An 18,542-nucleotide genomic window follows, 5' to 3' on the forward strand; every position below is an offset into this window, starting at 1 on the left:
TTGTAGACCAGGTCCATACAAGGTTTTCTCGAGAAGAAATTCGTAAAATATTGTGAAAGGTTTTCAAAAAATGAAATGGAGCAAGTTATAAAATACGACCGCAAAAAGTTATAAAATATGGAGGGAGTAACAATCGTCTTTGTTAGGCCTTGTTCACTTCACCTTAAAAAAAATAATATCTTCTGTTCAGTAAATATAAGTTTAGGCCATGTTCTTTTAAGCTTCTGGGCAGAGTAGAGCAGGGGTCAGTACAGCAGAGAAGATTAAATTTCAGGATAGCAGAGCAGAGCAGAGTAGAGCCGAGCCGAGCAGAGCAGATTTCAACATTATTATTAATACTATTATTAATGTTATTATTATTAATGTTGTTGTTGTTGTTATTATTATTATTATTATTATTATTATTATACTATTGATTTAGGTGAGTGAAAACATAAATAAATGTGTACCACATTTAACATATGTTAATAGTAGAAAGATAAAAGACAACTGTTTACTTATATTTATTTCACAAAAATTTTAGAATAAAATGATTTAATGAGTAATAATGATTTTACTTATAAATTTGTCTTAATCATATATTTTTAACCCTCAAAATAATAATGATATACAAAGTACTACTTGAAAACAACCTCTTTTTTTTTAATTCTTAAATTGTATGGAAAGATTAGAAAAATAATTCAACTCAATGAACTAACAATCAATACCCACATAAAATGTTTCTACACATTGTGATTCTAATATCAAATGTTTATAAAAAGAAATTTTTATTAATTGTTATTATTATTATTTATGTTTTTGAAAGAATTTTTATAATTATTAGAAATTATTAATTAATAATATTATTAAATATGAATTCTTAATAGTTTGAATTATTAAATATTATTATTGATAATTATTATTATTAATTATTATTATGATTAATAAATATTAATTATTATTAATATTAATAATTATTAAATTTATTTTTAATATTAATAATTATTATAATTATTCAAAATAATAAATTATTATCATCAACACAATATTAATTATTATTATTGAATATTAATTATTATTATTGTTATTATTAATTATTATTTGAAAATAGAGTAGAGCAGAGCAGATTTCTTTTGAGCAGAGCAGATTTGATTTGAGCAAAGCAAAGCGGAGTAGAGCAGCTCTAAAGAACGGGGCCTTAGTTCAGTAAAAATGATTTCAGTTCAATAAAAATTTAGTAAGTATAAAGAAGAAATATAATAGAAAATCAGCAAAAATAATTTCAGTATAGCAAAATTAATTTCAATTCATTAAAATAATATAAATTCAGAAAAATAATTACACTTCAGCAAAAATAGAATAAAAGTGGACGACCTCATCCGTAACGTGGCCTAGTTAGGGGTGCTTATCGAGCGAGTCGATCACGAGCTGAGGGGTGCTCGACTCAACTCGAAAACTTTTTACATGTGCTCAACTCGTGCTCGCTAAAGTTTCGAGCAAATAAAACCTGCTCGACTCGTGCTCGTTAAAGTTTCGAGTCGAGTCGAGCAGCTCACATTCTGCTCGTTAAAATTTTGGTCCTTCTATTATTATATGCCTTTATTTATTTTTTGTTCAATTAATATTGTTTTCCTTATTATATATAGATTTTATTAAAAATTTACTCTTTCTTTTTTTATGATATAATTTAAGGCTTAATAAGTGTCAAATTTGTTTAAAGATAGTAGCTTGTTGTTTGCAAATTCTATATTAATATTATATTATCGAGTCGAGTTAGAGCTTGCTCAACTCGTGCTCGTTAACATCTCGAGTCGAGTCGAATTCGAGTCGAGCCAACTCGAGTCGAGTTTTGACCGAGCGTTGACCGAGTCGAGTACGAGTTGCTCGCAAGCTGCTCAACTCAATTAGCACCCCTAGGCCAGTACGGATAACTCATCCAAGTTTTTTTTTTGGCTGAGCTCCATGATTTTCTCAGCATCTTTCCGTGCTCCAAATTTGTAGTATGAGGAATCTTGTAATCATCACAGCTTCTTCATCCTCCATTGTTACCTCAACTCGCCACCGCCACCACCACCACCACCGCCACCATCACCATTTCTTTAGCCATAAACAAACTCCAATTTTCTCCCTCCACAACATTATCTTCTTTTCTCTCTCCAAACCCACCTCCCTAACTCCACCTTCTTCTTCATCTTCTACCTCTACACCTCTTACTTTCCCTCATTCTGACTCACCAAACTTCAATTCTACTAAAAATGATCTTACTTATTACGCCGAAATCGCTTCGAAGCTCGTTGATGATGGGTTGTTCGATGATTTTGTCAAGGTTGTGGAGCGTGTTTTGAGCTCTGATGCTACTGGGTCTTTGTCTTTTGGTACACAATTGAATTCTAAACTTGTGGTTTCAGGTGTTATTAAGGGATTGAGACAAGGGAGAACTAAGGATGTCATTGAATTGTTGGGATATTTGCTTCAATTGAATGTTACCCTTTTGAAAATGTTTGATGGGTCTACTATGGGGTTGCTTAAAAAAGAGTGTTTCAAGGTTGTAAAAGAGGGATATCTACTAGAAGCCGTTGAATTAATGGAAATGTTGGCTGGTAATTTTGCTATACACCATGTTTCTTTGTTATTTAAGGATTCACTATGAAATTGATAGTTTTTTTTTCCAATAGTTGTTTCATTGTTATTAAGAATTTGAAATTTGATTTTAATCTATTAATGGTGACTTACTTAGTATTTCCTTTGTTTGAATTTAATTGCCGCATCGTCTAAGTAGAGTTATGTTTGGAAACAATAATACAATGTCTCTTTATTTTAAAGAAATGTGACAAGTTGTTCATCTAGTCTTCTAGAGGAACACATGTGAATGTCCCTCGTTGAAATACCAACACTTTGTAATCGATATAGTTGTGTGATGAAACCTCGTTTGGCCTTGTGAGGTGGACTCTCTTTCTCTAGTGCGACCTAGTCCTCATTCTAACATGGTATGTTAGAGCCAGGCCCATGGTTGGGACCTTTTATGGCTTTAACATACTTCGAAACAAATTGAATTGAAGTTTTGTGAAAATGCACTCTCACCCATGAAATATCACATGTGACTAAGTTAGAAAAGACCTCAAATTTGGGAAGAGAGTTGAAGCACAGCCTTCCCAAATAACACATGTGAGCGTCCCACATTGATTTTAAGAAGGCTATGCTCAACAGACACCCGCAGCACATGTGAGTTCCATCAAGGATTCAAGGGTGATTACCTCTGACTTGATTATTGCTTGTTGAGGCGTAGAAATGACATGCATATACTTGTTTGGTAGGGGGGTAATTTTCTCATATTTGGATTTTGTGTTCATTGTTGTCTTTTTTTCTTCTCATTTATACTATATGCTGGTTTATTGCATTTCGCATATGGTTGTTGGTTCACTTGAAGATGTTTCTATTGTCTTAGTTCTTGAATGCCTAGTACTCCCTCCGTCCCATAAGGTTTGCCCCATTTTCCTTTATTGCTTGTCCCACTGTGTTCACCCAAATTCCCTTTTTGGAAGATATAGATAAAAGCATGGAAGATGACAAGTTCATAACACCACATGTTTTTTCTCAAAACAACTTTTAAAATAGTGATTGTAGTGGGATAGAAGGAGTATCTCAAAAAGTTGTTACTTCCAAACCCTAGAAATGTCATTGTTTGGTTCTCTTTGAGTGATCATGAAAAGGGTTTCATCGTTTGACTTCTTTTATTTTATGACATTTCATTGAATCATCCAGGTTTCCAAATTTCAATCAAAGACTTGATAAAGCCCAGCGAAATGATAAAAATATCTATAGATAAGCGCAGCCCAAGCTTGGCCGTAAGGTACTGTTATGATTCTCCATTAATATATTCTTATGGAAGTCATATCATACATTGTCTTTTGGGACAAAATTAATTATTGTTGTGCTCTTTTGTTAATTTCTTCTACTGTCATGCATCTCAATGAAGAGTGTTGACTAAAAAACTTTGTCAATACAGTGATATCCTATTCGAAAGTTAAGTTTCTCATGTAATGCTGCATTCGTAGTAGAGATCTTAAGAGTTGATTATCATTTAAGCTGATATTATTCCGTTTCAAAGCAAGCATAATTTAAGGGCTTGGCTCAAAATCACATGCCTTCTTTTTGTAATTGACATAGTACGGAAGATGCCTAGATCTAGATGTTAATATTAAAGTGATGAATTGGAGTGATTTTCATTTAGGTTGTTATAACCCCATTTATGTGCAAGCAACAACTCAAGAGCTTGGCTCAAATTCACATGCCTTCATTTTGTATATGACATAGTATGAAGGAGAGACATAGATGTTACATTTAAAGTGATCAAAACTTCAAATTACTAATCATTCTGTTATATAGTCCAAAATGGTTCTAAAGCCAATTTCTGACTGACCTATTAGCGTGTATCATCCACAGCTGAAGGTTAGCCACACTGGATCTTCTTAGCTTCGTTATAGAATCTAGCTGCTGCATTATATTTGTATATGTCGTGTAGTTTGTGATCGTGAAAGTGGCATTGGTCTCCTATTTAGCTCCCTTAGCACATGTCATGATCCAAAAAATGTTTGTCTACAGATTTGGGATTGTGATGTCTGATTGGTTTTTTTTATTTTATTTGGCCTTATAATGTGTAGAAATTCATGAAGCTCTATTATCTTGGCTTTTTATATCTTTTGTGGACCAATTTACCTTATCACCTGAAAAGTAGAATATGATTTAAAGCAACATTTGTAGATACACAATTAAATTATATGTCCACTTTAACAGGTATTGTCAAAATCAAATTTGGCAGGTATGCCTGTCTCCTTCCACAGGCAGAGATATTGTTTTGTACCATGATTAAAGAATTTGGAAAGAGATCAGATCTGGTTTCAGCTGTAAAAGTATTTGAAGCTTCGAAACAGAAGTTGAGTGGTCATAACATGTATGTCTACCGCACTATAATCGATGTTTGTGGCTTATGTGGTGATTGCATCAAGTCCAGGTTGATCTATGAGGTAGCTTCTTTGACAGCTATGTTAGGATAAAGCACTACAATGTGCCTTTTGTCAATAATGTTTATTTTGTTTTGATATAACTTTCCTGTACACTTGATTGGGGTATAATGCGTGAAGGTTAATCGACTGATAAGCTGACTTGCCTTCTGCAGTAGCTTTTCGGTTTCATGCCAGTATTGGTATATAATTACTACCTGAAATATGTGGTGTGTCAACATGCATGTTTTGAAATTGACTTTATTTTGAGATTTGCTAGTCTTTGTGATGCCTGTTTTGAGCAATGAGCTATGAATTAAAATTAATTATTGCTCAACTTCCGAGAAATAAAAAATTAGTAATTCTACTGCAAATGTTGTTTGAGGAGGATTCATTATTAGAGCGTGTTGAAATACGATTTGTTAAGAGGTTTCTAAACTGAAGAAATGTAAATTAAACCGATAGGCGATAGCTAGATAAAAATCTACAAATAAAATATAGATGTTGTAATAAAGGAAAAATCCTATGCTTTGGAGAGACCTAATTTGCAACATACCTAAGGGACCCAACATAAAAAGGAATAGGATCTAACAAATGGCGCAATTTTCTAAAAAAAATGGAAAAAATTATATAATTAATTCATATCAATTTTCCCTAAAACAAATAAGGGACTTTTCAATGGTATTCCTTTGTTTTGATTTAGTCAATGGTAGTGAAAAATGAATGAAAAGGAACTGAATTTTGCTTATTTGTTTGATTCTATGGAATGGAGTAGCTGTATTATGAATGGAAGGGAAACAATGGAATTGAAATGGGAAGCAAACATGAAACAAAAAGCATTAAAAGGAAACAAGCAGTTTAGATAATAAAATTCAATACATGTAAGGAGTATTATAGTACTAGGATGAGCACAGTATCCCATGTACACCCTTAATCACTCTTGCCATATTATGATATTCCCTTCCTTGATATAAATGCAATGTCTGCACTTCCATATTACTCACAACATGCCTTTCGGCACACATTTTAAGAAAGATATTTGAGAGTTTAAACAAGCAAAATTAATCGATATAATTTAAACACAAGCACAAGGTAATAATTTACAGGTGTTAAAATTATTTTGATTAATTTGATTGTTTACACCCTCAAATCCATTCCTCAAAATGCACTCCCAAAAGGTATGTTGCAAGCGATATGGAGCAGAGGAAGTATTAGATATATCCTGTGCAGGGACAGTTTAAATTTTTGTCTGCATAGGCCAACTCTTCTTGTCTGAAAAGAATCAGTTATAACATCTAAAATTTTTGAGTATTGTCTCATTTCACGCTTTATTCTACTTTCTATTTCAATTTTATTGTGTACGTTGTCCTTGTTTTCTGAAGCTTCTGTTATTACTGCAGGATCTACTGGCTCAGAAAGTTACCCCAAATATCTATGTTTTCAACAGTCTCATGAATGTGAATGCACATGACTTGACTTACACAATGGAAGTGTACAAGCAAATGCAAGTAATGTCCTGTCTCAACTTTCTAGCATCTATTTCTATGTAGTAACATACTATAGCTTGCGGAACACTAGAGAGAGACATGTACCTAACTTTTTTTGGAATAGAATTGTTCCTTTCTTCTTTATCCCTTTGCCTGCTGTAGTATAATATCATACGTCCATCTAACTATGTACTGTTTTAATTTTGATTATACACAATCAGTCAATGTGGTATAACAAAGGTGTTGTGGGTAAATGTTGTATCTTAGAACAACGGAAATAACCAATTGTATGTTCTGGTGACCTTAGTGGATTTTGGAAAGTCTGAATGTATTTAGCTTTACTCCCAGTCAAGTAACCAACAGGAAAAGGGACAAAAGTGATCTTTTATTGGTTCAGACAACTATGGTCCTTTTTGGTTTTTAGATTAACTGTGCAATACACATAATGTATCTTGTTTTATTAAAAAGCTGCAACCACCGAAAATTATTGCATACTGTTTTTATTCTTTGTTCAAAACACGTGCTGCTACGATTGTTAAAAAGAATTTTAACTTCTCATCCTAAATACTTATCCAGATTTCCTAATTTGTATTATGTATGTGGTATAACCAGCAGAGTTAAATTTGAGAATCATTTATAAATATGTCTTGACTTGTATAATTAACAGTTTTTCAGTCTCATATTTTATTTGTCCTTTCAGAGTATGGGTGTTGAGGCAGATATGACATCTTACAACATACTTCTGAAGGCCTGCTGTCTGTCAGGAAGAGTTGACTTGGCTCAGGACATATACAGGGAGGTATTGCATTTGGAATCAACTGGAGCAATTAAAATAGATGTTTTTACTTACAGCACTATTATCAAGGTATATCCTTCCATGTTTACTGGGTATTCTTTTTTTGCCAGGCTTCTCTGGCTGTCCCTTGATGCTTCAGTTTAGTCACATTATTGCATATTGCCCTATGCATCTCTCTGTGTAATTTGTGGGTGAAATATGCAATTAGATTGTTTCATTTGCATAGCTTATTTCAACAAGTGCATAAAATTTCCAGGTATTTGCAGATGCAAAATTGTGGCAAATGGCTATCAAAATCAAAGAAGATATGCTATCTGCTGGTGTTACTCCCAATACAGTTACATGGTCTTCGTTGATCAGTGCATGTGCTAATGGTGGTCTTGTCGACCAGGCAACTCAGCTTTTTGAAGAGATGCTTATGGCTGGTTGTCAGCCTAATTCACAGTGTTTCAACACACTTCTTCATGCCTGTGTGGAGGGATGTCAGTATGACCGAGCATTTCGTCTTTTCTATGCCTGGAAGAGTAGTGGATCTCCAGAAAACTTTAGTGAAGATCTTATTACCAATGAATATAAAACTTCAAATGTTCTGCGAACAGATGAAAATTCAACCATAAATACACCGTACATTATGACTGCATCACATAATTTGAGCTTTTCTAAGAGTATTCCATTTAGTCCAACGACTGCAACATACAATATACTTTTGAAGGCTTGTGGTAATGACTTCTACCGGGCAAAATCTTTAATTGATGAGATGAAATTAATGGGTCTTACTCCGAATCACATCAGCTATACAATTTTAATTAATATTTGTGGTAGAGCAGGAAATGTAGCGGGTGCCTTACAGGTAAATAATGATCTTTTGTTGGTTTTAATGGGGCTATTATAAATTAGAGTTGCATAAGCTGAAGAAAGTACTTTTTTGGCTTTTTCCAACATATCATGCAGGATAGTGATTACTTTGTCTTGATTTATGTATAAATTTACAGTATGGACTAATTATTGTAGTTTGGTCTGGCCTACACGGAATAATCAAATTTGGTTCATGTTAGCCGACCCCACTTTTGGGATTAAGGCTTTGATTGATTGATTGATTGGTCTGGCCTTCAAAATTTCAAGTATAAGTTTAATTTCTTATATGGATCAATGGCTATCCTTACTTTTGAAGATGAGCAAGCTTAAGATGCAAGACAAGAGGGTTTTATAATTTCATTGCTTAATTGTAATACATATTCCAGTTACACAAACACTTAATTTTGTCTTTAATTATATGTCAATTTCCACCTTAAGAAGTACCATACTTGTTTGTTTCTTATCTTGAAAATCATTCCTATTCTATCAATGAACTTTAAATTCTTTATATCTTTCCTGTACCCCTGCAGATTATGAAATCCATGGTCGACTCAGGAATTAGGCCTGATGTTGTTGCTTATACAACTGCTATAAAGGTTTGCTTCCGTCATCTTGAATATTATCAGAATGAGGTTAATTCTTGTTATTAATATGTTTGGCCTCTAATGTAGGTTTGTGTGGAATGTAAAAACCTGAATATGGCATTTTCATTATTCTCAGAAATGAAAATGAACCGCATTAAACCAAATTTGGTAAGTATGAGCTGTGAAGTACAAGTATCTGTATTGACTGGATTCTTCAAGCTATTCTACTGTTCTACTAGTCTATTTTTGGTGGCGTGGCAAGCGTATTTTGTGTATATCTCTCACTTGCGCAGTAACTGCATTTTACTATATACTCCCAAGTCCCAATATGCGATGATGATTGAAAGTCTGGTTATTTCAGGTAACATATAATACTCTGCTGAGAGCTCGTACCAAATATGGCTCCCTACAAGAAGTTCAACAATGCCTAGCTATATATCAAGATATGCGGAAAGCTGGGTAAGTTCAAAGATTCCTTGTGTCTCAAATATTAGCTCTCAATTTCAGGTATTAAGTCCTGATGCAAACTTGTTAATTGTAGTGCCTTTCTTACACTACAGGGATTCCTTTGTATTTTTTTTCCCCTTCACTTCTCTCCTATAAACTATTGCCTTTATTTCCCTCACCCTTGATATCCATCGGGAATTTAGGACATTGTAACCATCTCTGCTAGTGCTGAAAATATAATGTGCCTAGTATGTAGACTTGGGCATTTTATAGATAAATTTATTGCTTTTGGCCCAAATGAAGTGTTACATTAAGTCTCTATACACTTGTCAAGATGTGAAATTTGTGTCACTAGAACTTGAGGTCAAATGAATAGTATAACTATCTAACTCATCTGCAACACATTTAATCTATGTTTTCTTCACCTCATTTTAGGATCTCATTAATTACTTATTGGAAAAACTAACAAGAATAATTTAATGAGATGTCTTCTCATTTTAAACCCAACTTTAATAAAACCCCGATTAATGAAACATTGAAGTTGTACAATGTCATAGTGAAATTTTAATTACAACAAGCATATATTTTAGTATTGTAAATTCAATACGATTCTCCAATGGAATATGGGATGAAATTGTCGAAGAATGATCCAAATTGAGAAAAGATGAATCCTTCTTTGTATAAGGGATCTTCATAAGTCAAAAGAAATATATGTACAAAAGACAAAACATCTTAAAAAAAGTTTTAATATGGAAAATAGCAAATCAATATCCTCTCTTATAGCTTAAAATGAAAAGTTGAGCAAAGAAGATGATTCAGAAGATGCTAAATGCTATAAACCACATATAATATGTTAGAACATTAATAGATGAATGTGCTTATGGGTTCATATATGAGGTTTTTAGTCTTTTTACAATACAAGGAGTTTGGAAGGAATAATAAAATGATTATACTTAGAGGCATTGCAAAGCAAGATGTACAAAAGTGACAATACATGAAAAAAATCGACTGATTTGTGCTTCGCCCTTTCTGATCGGTAGGGTGAGCATGAGTCAAGTTTCGCTGAAAATCTCAAATTTTACTGCGATGTTGGGCCCCCGACTGGGTGGCTTTGCTCGGTCTGTCGAGCACAGTCGAAGTTCAAAAGTGACGACTTTTAGCAGTTTTTAAACAAATTGATTTGTGAACGGACATATCTGTTGGATGTTAACCGCTCTTCATATAAACTCTATAAACTTGAGTTTATTTGACATACATGATAGATGATAAAGAATTAAACATCGTTAAAATTGCTTCCTTTGAGAGAAAATTTTCTAGATTATTTTCTTGGTTTTTACAAACACTTGTTCACAAACTTCTTGTTGATTGATTTTGATAAACAACCAAAATCAATTGTGTTTTCTTTGTACCCCAATAGTTATATTGTGTTAACCTTGTTGTTTTGTAGAGTGTTGATAATAAACTATTATGAAAGCAGCTGTAATATGTACTTAGAAGAAATATGTGGTCTTCCTTGTTTAATTACTCTAAATTTGTTCTAACATCATGTACCATGTACATTGGAGCATGTTAGCAAGATTTATGCTGAAACCAAGCCAAATACACCTACAAGCAATTAAAAAAGTTCTTTGTCATCTAAAAGGAACCTCATATTACATAATATGGTACACGACTAGTAAAAATTTGGAACTTGCTGGATATTCTGAGAGTGATTGAGCTGGATCTATATCTATCAATGACATGAAAAATACATCGGGATACATGTTTTCACTTAGAAATGGTGTATTTTCTTGGATAAGTCAAAAGCAAGATATTGTGGCTCAATCAACTACAAAAGCAGAATATATTACAGCATGTGCATCAGCAAATCAGACAATCTGGCTAAGAAGTATTTTAACAAAAATGGGAGAAGTTCAAAAACAACCCACAAAGATATATTGTGATAGTAAATATGCTATCGCTATTGCGAAGAATTTGATACTCATAAAAAAAAAACAGAACATATTAAAATAAAATTTCACTACGTGCGTGAAGTTTAAAGTGCACAAAGTTCAGCTTAGTTCTTTTTACTTCCGAAGAATAAATTGCTGATGTATTTGCAAAAGCACTTCCGAATGCAAGTTTTGAACGATTCAGAGAATATCTTGGCATTCAAAGGAATTTCCTCAAGGAGTATTAAATTATGGAAGATCATCCTTTATTTATTGTCTCCTTTTTACAATATTATTTATTCTTTTCTAATAACCTATTTATAAGCAAATTATTATTGATGCTTATGTAGTAAAGATAATTATATAAGCATTGTAAAACTAAGAAATTATAACAAAAATATATACAAAACGAAAAATTTGTCAAAACCACCTTATAAAACACAAATTCTGTTAAAAACCACCTTATAATTTTTTCTTTTGTCCGAATAGCCCTACTTTCAAAATTATTTTGTGAAAAGCCACCTTTACCCGGAATATGGTCATTGAACCACTATTCCGGTGTTGACCCTTACTCGGCCACCCACCACCATCATATGCACTAGCTTTTCAGTCCTATCACCAGCCCTAACCACCCTTAGAACCTGAAATCACCCCTCACCAGCCCAAAACCCCATCTCGCCACCCACCTATCACCTTGTCACCCTTCCCCTCCCTCTGAAGACACAACTGTCTCTCCCTTCACCCTTGCTGCCTCTCCCCTTTGCCTTAACCACCCAGCAAACCTCAGAAAACCCTCCCCCTTCCCCCAAACCCTAAAGACTCTTTCCCCCTTCCCCTCGAAACCCTAGAGACCCTTTCCCCCTCCTTGCAAAACCCACAACCGCCCTCCTCCCACCCCCAAAACCCTTAGCCATCCCTTCCCCATCCACTACCGAAAAGATGCAAGGAGAGGGAAGAAGGTTTCGACGGTGGGGGAAAAGAGGAGGTTGTATGGTGGACTCCTTGCGGTGAGAGGGGTGGTTTCCGACTGGCTAGGGTAGGTTTTAGGCCAATGAGGGGTGATTTCAGGTTGTGTGGGTGATTTTCGAGAGGTTAGGGTAGGGTTTTGGGATGGTGAGGGGTGATTTTTGGTTTGGGAGAGTGGTTAGATCGTTAGGATGAGTGGTAGGGCGGCAATGATGATGCAGGTGGAGGTGGTGTGGTAGTGATGTAGGGGTCAATGCCAGAATAATGTGTCATTGACCATATTTCAGGTAAAAGTGGCTTTTGACAAAAAAAAACTTTGAAATACGATATGTTTTAACAAAAAAAAAAAAATTAGGGGGTTTGTGACAAATTTTCCATATAAAAATCATATAGTTATATTTAAGTTAACTATATCACTTCCCATTCAAAAAAAAAAAAAAAAAAAAAGGAAGTAAAATATATCATGTATGCACAATTAGCACTATAAGTTTATTTGGAGTGTTTGGTTTGATATAAAATGTTTTCATGGAAAATGATTTTCCTTCATTTTCCTATGTTTAGTGAAGGGGTGGGAAACAAGTTTCTAATTGTGGAAAATTAGCCTTAAGTGGAAAGCATTTTCATTTACAAAAGAAGGGATGTCACATTTTCCTCCCTCCTAACCTCCTTTTTTTCCCCTCATCCATCCTCACCTTTTCACTCCCATTTTCAATTTTTGTGTAACTTTTCTTGTAAGGATACAAACGAAGGAAAATTACATTGTAATTGTGGTTTTTCATGAAAAATCCGTTTTCATTGAAAATGTTTTTTGCCATACTAAACGGAACCTTATATTATTTTATAAAATATTTGTAAGTATCCACCAAGCTTAACATAAACAACATATACGATCTAAGAGATAGAATCAGAATTGAGGTTATTCACAAGAATGTAGGAGTGCAAACTAAGGGAAAATCGTCTGCTTTGGTTTGGGCATGTAACCGGTACGAAGAGTGGAAGAGTGGGACTATGGAGGGGTTAAACGAGGGAGAGGGAGACCGAAAATGACTTGGTTGGAAGGAGTTAGGAAGGATATGAAGTATATGGAGTTGCATGATGATGATGTATTGGATCGTAAGGGATGGAGGAAGATTTTTGTGGATGACCACACTAGATAATCAAATTTGGTTCATGTAGCCGACCCCACTTATGGGATTAAGGCTTTGATTAATTGATTTATTGTTTAGAAGACAAATAACTGCTAGAGTCATTATGCCTCATGTGAACTTGTCAGTTCATATTATTTTGACTTAAAAATTGCTGGGGAGCAGTGTTATGGGGCCTGAATCATTTAATATCTTGCTTTGCTGCCTTTCAGCTTCCTGCAGTTCAGCTATGTGTTATAGCTGGTGATATTGTATCAATCATCATATCATGCATGATACTGTTCAGAAGATTTATACACATGCATGTTGAATGTTTTGAATGTTGGACTCAGTCAAAGTCTTGATATATTTATGGATATATGCTTCCACAGCATATCATGCTCTGATGAAATAATATTTTCTCACATTCTTCTTGACTTTCCATTACTTTATCTATCAGCTACAAATCCAATGACTACTATCTTAAACTACTGATTGAAGAATGGTGTGAAGGAGTAATTCAAGGGAATAATCAGCAAGGACTTTCATATTCACGCAACAAAGCTGACCTAGGGGAAATGCGAAGTCAGATTCTTGAAAGGGTAGCAACCCATTTACGGAAGAACACAGTTAAAAGTCTTGCAGTTGATATTCAGGGGCTGACAAAGGTATGTTTAATGGTGTAACCTAAAAAAAAAAAGAATTACTAAAATATAAATATTCACTTATATTTATTTTTTTCTCTTAAATAACCAATTAAATAATTTTATTTTAATATTTATGTTGTATATCAATGTAATTACTTCAGCGAAAACACAAAATCTGTATAACTTCAGTTGAGTCCATTGTTTGGTATTGAATCTCAAGATATAGTTATTCTAATTCTGTTATTGGTAGCATAAGATTGACTGAGGTATTATCTTCTCATTGAATATATATTTGAAGTACTATTAATTTGAAGCTTTGCTTTTTGACTGGGTTCTCAGTTTACTACTCAGTATTAATAGCTCATTACAAGCAACATTTCATTTTGTAGTGAAGAGATACAAATTTTTGGGACTTGAGATCCCGCCTCTTGTCTTCTGCATTGCTTTAATAAAAATAGATGAAAAAGCAAATTATAACTAATGCTAATCAATTTATTAAACTTTATTTCCATCTTCATGTACCACCATTAGAAATTTGGATTTTTTTTTTTCTTTTCTCTAATGAGACATTGATCTGATGTTGTGCCTGAGTTAAACAAATTGGCTATTAATTAAGATTTTCACATTCAAAGTAATCAAGACAGTGGCATCAAAGCAGCAAATCTTTTCTGATTTTCCTTGGCTTGATAAGGCAAGTAGGCATAGTTTATAGACTATAGAGAAAACAGGAGATGGTTTAGGTTCCCCAAAGTTGCCTCATAGAATTGATGTGCGCAATTCTGACTACCTAATACACCATTGAATCTGCATAGCAAACATATTATTTAGAGTGCTTGTCTGGAGCTTCAAAGTTGAGCCCATAGCAAAAGACAGGATAGTTGAGTTTATTTAGCTTTATTTTTAACAAAATCCGAGTCACACACTAAGCATAGCAATTTTGTCAAAAGGTCAATCTGTTGAATATTGTTGTTTAGTCTTGATTGAAGACTCTCCTAATCATGGCATATTTGTAATGTTGAAAGTTTTATAACTTATCTACCACTTTACAGACTCCACTGAGTTGTAATTTGATATGAGTGCAGTTTCAAGCCTTCAGCTCTCTGCCTTTTTCTTCATTGAATGTTTTCCACTTATTGTGCAGGTAGAAGCTCGGCTTGTAGTTCTAGCAGCTTTACGTATGATTAAAGAAAATTATAAATCAGGTATGGAAACGAAATTGAAGTACAATGACTGTGTGTGCTGGGGGGGGGGGTGAGGAGGAAATTGCCAAACTAGAAAAGCATTTTAGTACAGCATAGACAGCTAAGTTGAATTAGCTGTTCTTTAATATACATCATATGCCTTTTTATTTCCTTTCGATTTTTTGTTATCCCATAAACAGCAATATTGTTATCCAATAGTGTTGAACTTCTTATTTCATTGCAGGATGTTCTGTAAAAGATGATCTAACAGTTATAATAGGAATCACAAAAGTAGGCCTACGGTGTATGGTCAGAGATGCAATAGAAAATCTTTTGAAGAAGGAACTCGGGCTTGAAGTCATTGCAGAAGATCCAGGTGTGACAGTTGACAGAACCCCAGATAAAGAAGGTGCTTCCAATTTAGGTTCAAACTCGAGAGATGCTCCTAAAATGAGTGATTTGCCTAATAGTCTCGACACTTCAGCTCGACGACCTGCAGTACTGCAAAGGCTATTGGTCCCAAGGAAATCTTTGAACCATTGGTTACAAAGAAGGTCGGATGCTGGCTCTAGACATTAATTGTACATGTACATTATTTCATACTGTAATAAATCTAACATTTTTATACGAAATATCTCATACAGCTATATAGCTATGTAAATCCAAAAGCTGAGCCTTGTATGAATACAGAAATTTCAATAAATAGAAATGGTGAAATAAATTTCTTACTGTTTTTATTTCATTAATACGAGCAAATTCTGTCACACTTGTGGATGCTTTGAGCAATACACACCCCTACGTCCATGACACACTCTGTGTATGCAACTATGCATCTTAATCGTCATAACCAAGAACAAACTAAGAAATATTGGACATGCAAAAAATGATTTCATACAACAAACTAATATAACAGGACTCTTGGAACTCAGAAATATATGACAAGTAAAAAAGATTTCAGATACATCTTGTTAGCAAAATCTCAGATACATAATACGCGCTGCCAATGCACATCACCTGTATGCATACAAGTATTGACACTCTTCAATACCAATATAAAACAGATCGAATTAGAGCCAATCTCGCTGCTGCAACTTGAGGGGCAAATAAACTTCAGATAAGTACTGAAACCCAAAAGAGCTGAGAGCCTGAATTTCAGCCTTCTGTTTGGTCTTAACCATCAACTCCAACTCTTGAACCCAACCAGGATTCTTCTTCACAAAATCTTCCTCCAGCAAGTCCTTGCCCGTTTTAATATCCTGCTCGGTCATTGGCAACCTACACTTAATTATTATTTTAGTTTGTAAAATAGGTTTATTATTATTATTATTATTATTATTATTATTATTATTATTAATTTAATAAAAATACGTCAACTAATACATTTTCACATTAATATAAAAAATTAGTAAAATACGAAATACATGAATTAAAAGACATAAATTAAAAATGTGAAATACACGGATGAAAATAAGCAACGAAAATAACACACATAATTTAAAATTACTTAAATGCTAATTTTCAACCGAGCTCCTTGACCTTGCCCATAAATGCTCAACCAAGTCGTTTTTTAATACCTCATGAACTTGTCTATCGTGAATCTCCCCTCTTGAAGCTATCAATCTACTAAAATTATCAGAATTATACTGCCCAAAAGTTACGGTAAATGTTGTTGCATTTCTGGTTGAGGACGACCCTGGCATATTTTCAGGCTGTTCTTGGGCGAATTCAAGTGGATCTTTATAGTTTAAATATGTATCTGGAATCTTATACTTGTCCAAATCACTTGGCCTAATACCCAGCCATTTGATATCCGGTGTAGTCAAATTTGCGCTATCGTACGACATATTCTTTGAGCCACACCCATAAACCGATAAGATCTTCAACCCATATGGATCACTATCCACCAAAGCTAACACAGGCAAATTCAACTCAAGCTTCAACTTCCTTAAAAACAACCTAGTGGCAACATCCGGCTGCCCTTTTGCAGTAATGATGATACATGGAAATCGATTGTAAAACCGATCTTCAGCCAACCTCATAAACGCGGCATCTTTCTCAACCAAAAGAACAAACAATGCATCACTCTGAATATCCCCCACACGATCAATATTAGGCGGAATCGCTTTCCCACCAACACCCATTTTCGTACAATCAATCATATCTCCATTATCACTAAACACAAGCCTACCCACAACAATCCCCTTCTCAGAAGCAACCACATTCAAGCTCGACCGAGTACACCCCAGAAGACAAGAAACATCATCCAAAACAGCATCGCTCTGAGATTGATCCTGGAATAATTTCACATCAGTGTAAAACAAATCACGCTTCGTAACATGAATGCTACGGAGACAAAGCTGGTGAATGAGCGACAAAATCCGGGCAGTCACGGTAGCTTTACGGACAGATCCAACCGCGGCAAAGGGGCGAGAAGAGGACTTGTCTTTAAGAACAATACGGTCTAGCTCAGGAATATAAAGATGGTTGGATGAAGCACGAGAGGGTACACTGAAGGAGAAACCATTTCCGGCGAGAATAGATTTAGTGAGGGATAAAACAAGGGTTTCGATTTCTGACTGAACGAGGAGAGAAAGGTCGGTAACTTCACGGCAGGAGGAGGAGAGAGAAGCAGAGACGTCGGCTAGAGTAATGGGTTTTTTAGAGGAGGAAGGAGGAGGGTTTTTGATGGAGTAAGCGAGTTGTTTGAGGGATTCGAGGATTGTGGTGTCGGGTTTAAGGCGTTTTTGGAAAGGGACGGATTTGTGAGAAAGATGAGGAGTTTTGATGGTGGAGAGAGAATCGTCGGTGTCGGGACGGCGGCGCTTGTTGTTCTTCTTCTCTTCTCCCATGGTGATTCAGTTTGAGATGGAGAGGAGTGTGTGAGAGTGTGGCGGGAAGTGAGATATTCTTTCAGGATGTTGAACAAAAAAACAAACAAGGGTTCAATGGGAAAATTCTATGCGACTTAAAAAAAAAAAATTTGCTTGTGGGTCCAGCAGTCCAGCTCATTTAAAAATTGGTGTTGGTATTAAGTGCCTGTTCTGATTGGCTGAACTGAACTGAACTGAACTTATTGGAACTGAACTAAACTGAACTGAATATTTTACGAGAGGAGGAAATTAAGGACTGAATTGAAAATAAATAAAAGATAATAGGCCCTAACTTGTATTTAAATAATATCATTTAAATACCAACAAATAATATGTTGATGCCAATAAAATATTTTTGGATTTGTTGGTACTACTAAATATTTTGGTATCATTTGTGCGTGTGATCCTTGTGCAGGGGCCATGCTACTCTTTTCTGTATCGTTCCAATTTTATCAGATGTCTCTGAAGAAACGAATACTTTGGTATCATAATAATCCAAAGTATAATTTAATACCAACATGTGTTATTAAGTAGAAAATTCCTCGGTTTAGTGTGAGAGACTAGAGAACAGGAGAACATTGCAAACTAGATTGTTGTTTATGCCAAATTTCGCCGAAGGGCGACATAAGGCTGGGATGATTGACGACTAGAATAAAAGGTGTAATTTATGAAATA

General features: G+C 34.6%; 2 protein-coding genes and 1 pseudogene across 3 annotated transcripts; 1 reads left to right on the top strand and 2 right to left on the bottom strand.

Moving 5' to 3' along the window:
* The first annotated feature begins 1,915 nt into the window (after nucleotides 1-1,915).
* On the top strand, nucleotides 1,916-15,860 carry LOC145570491 (pentatricopeptide repeat-containing protein At5g02830, chloroplastic-like). The gene is made up of 12 exons (XM_081629603.1): nucleotides 1,916-2,579; nucleotides 3,742-3,829; nucleotides 4,799-5,003; nucleotides 6,380-6,487; nucleotides 7,167-7,331; nucleotides 7,519-8,112; nucleotides 8,648-8,713; nucleotides 8,789-8,869; nucleotides 9,063-9,160; nucleotides 13,630-13,837; nucleotides 14,958-15,018; nucleotides 15,242-15,860. The coding sequence occupies exons 1-12, from the start codon at nucleotides 1,982-1,984 to the stop codon at nucleotides 15,574-15,576; spliced, it is 2,607 nt and encodes an 868-aa protein (XP_081485729.1). The 5' UTR covers nucleotides 1,916-1,981; the 3' UTR covers nucleotides 15,577-15,860.
* Nucleotides 15,861-15,957: 97 nt separating this feature from the next.
* On the bottom strand, nucleotides 15,958-17,893 carry LOC145572318 (DNA topoisomerase 6 subunit A-like). 2 transcript variants are annotated; one of them, XM_081631306.1, is made up of 2 exons: nucleotides 16,753-17,893; nucleotides 15,958-16,281 (listed from the first exon to the last, which is right to left on the bottom strand). In XM_081631306.1, exons 1-2 carry the CDS (start codon nucleotides 17,844-17,846, stop codon nucleotides 16,065-16,067), a joined length of 1,311 nt encoding a protein of 436 aa, XP_081487432.1. In that variant the 5' UTR covers nucleotides 17,847-17,893; the 3' UTR covers nucleotides 15,958-16,064. The 2 variants fall into 2 exon arrangements, with proteins under 2 accessions (XP_081487432.1, XP_081487431.1); XM_081631305.1 differs by having other exon boundaries at nucleotides 15,958-16,253; nucleotides 16,572-17,893.
* Nucleotides 17,894-18,242: 349 nt separating this feature from the next.
* On the bottom strand, nucleotides 18,243-18,339 carry LOC145573282 (U6 spliceosomal RNA; annotated as a pseudogene).
* Between the last annotated feature and the right edge of the window lie 203 nt (nucleotides 18,340-18,542).

This window comes from Chenopodium album, chromosome 12, assembly GCF_948465745.1.
Source record: "Chenopodium album chromosome 12, dcCheAlbu1.1, whole genome shotgun sequence".
Taxonomy (NCBI): Eukaryota; Viridiplantae; Streptophyta; class Magnoliopsida; order Caryophyllales; family Amaranthaceae; genus Chenopodium; species Chenopodium album.

Coding starts and splice junctions, on each gene's coding strand:
- LOC145572318 (XM_081631305.1), bottom strand. CDS start 17,846: ATGGGAGAAGAGAAGAAGAACAACAAGCGCCGCCGTCCCGACACCGAC. Junction 16,254..16,571: donor ACGATAGACAAGTTCATGAG/GTATTAAAAAAC, acceptor ATGACCGAGCAG/GATATTAAAACGGGCAAGGA.
- LOC145570491 (XM_081629603.1), top strand. CDS start 1,982: ATGAGGAATCTTGTAATCATCACAGCTTCTTCATCCTCCATTGTTACC. Junction 5,004..6,379: donor AGTCCAGGTTGATCTATGAG/GTAGCTTCTTTG, acceptor TTATTACTGCAG/GATCTACTGGCTCAGAAAGT. Junction 7,332..7,518: donor CTTACAGCACTATTATCAAG/GTATATCCTTCC, acceptor TAAAATTTCCAG/GTATTTGCAGATGCAAAATT.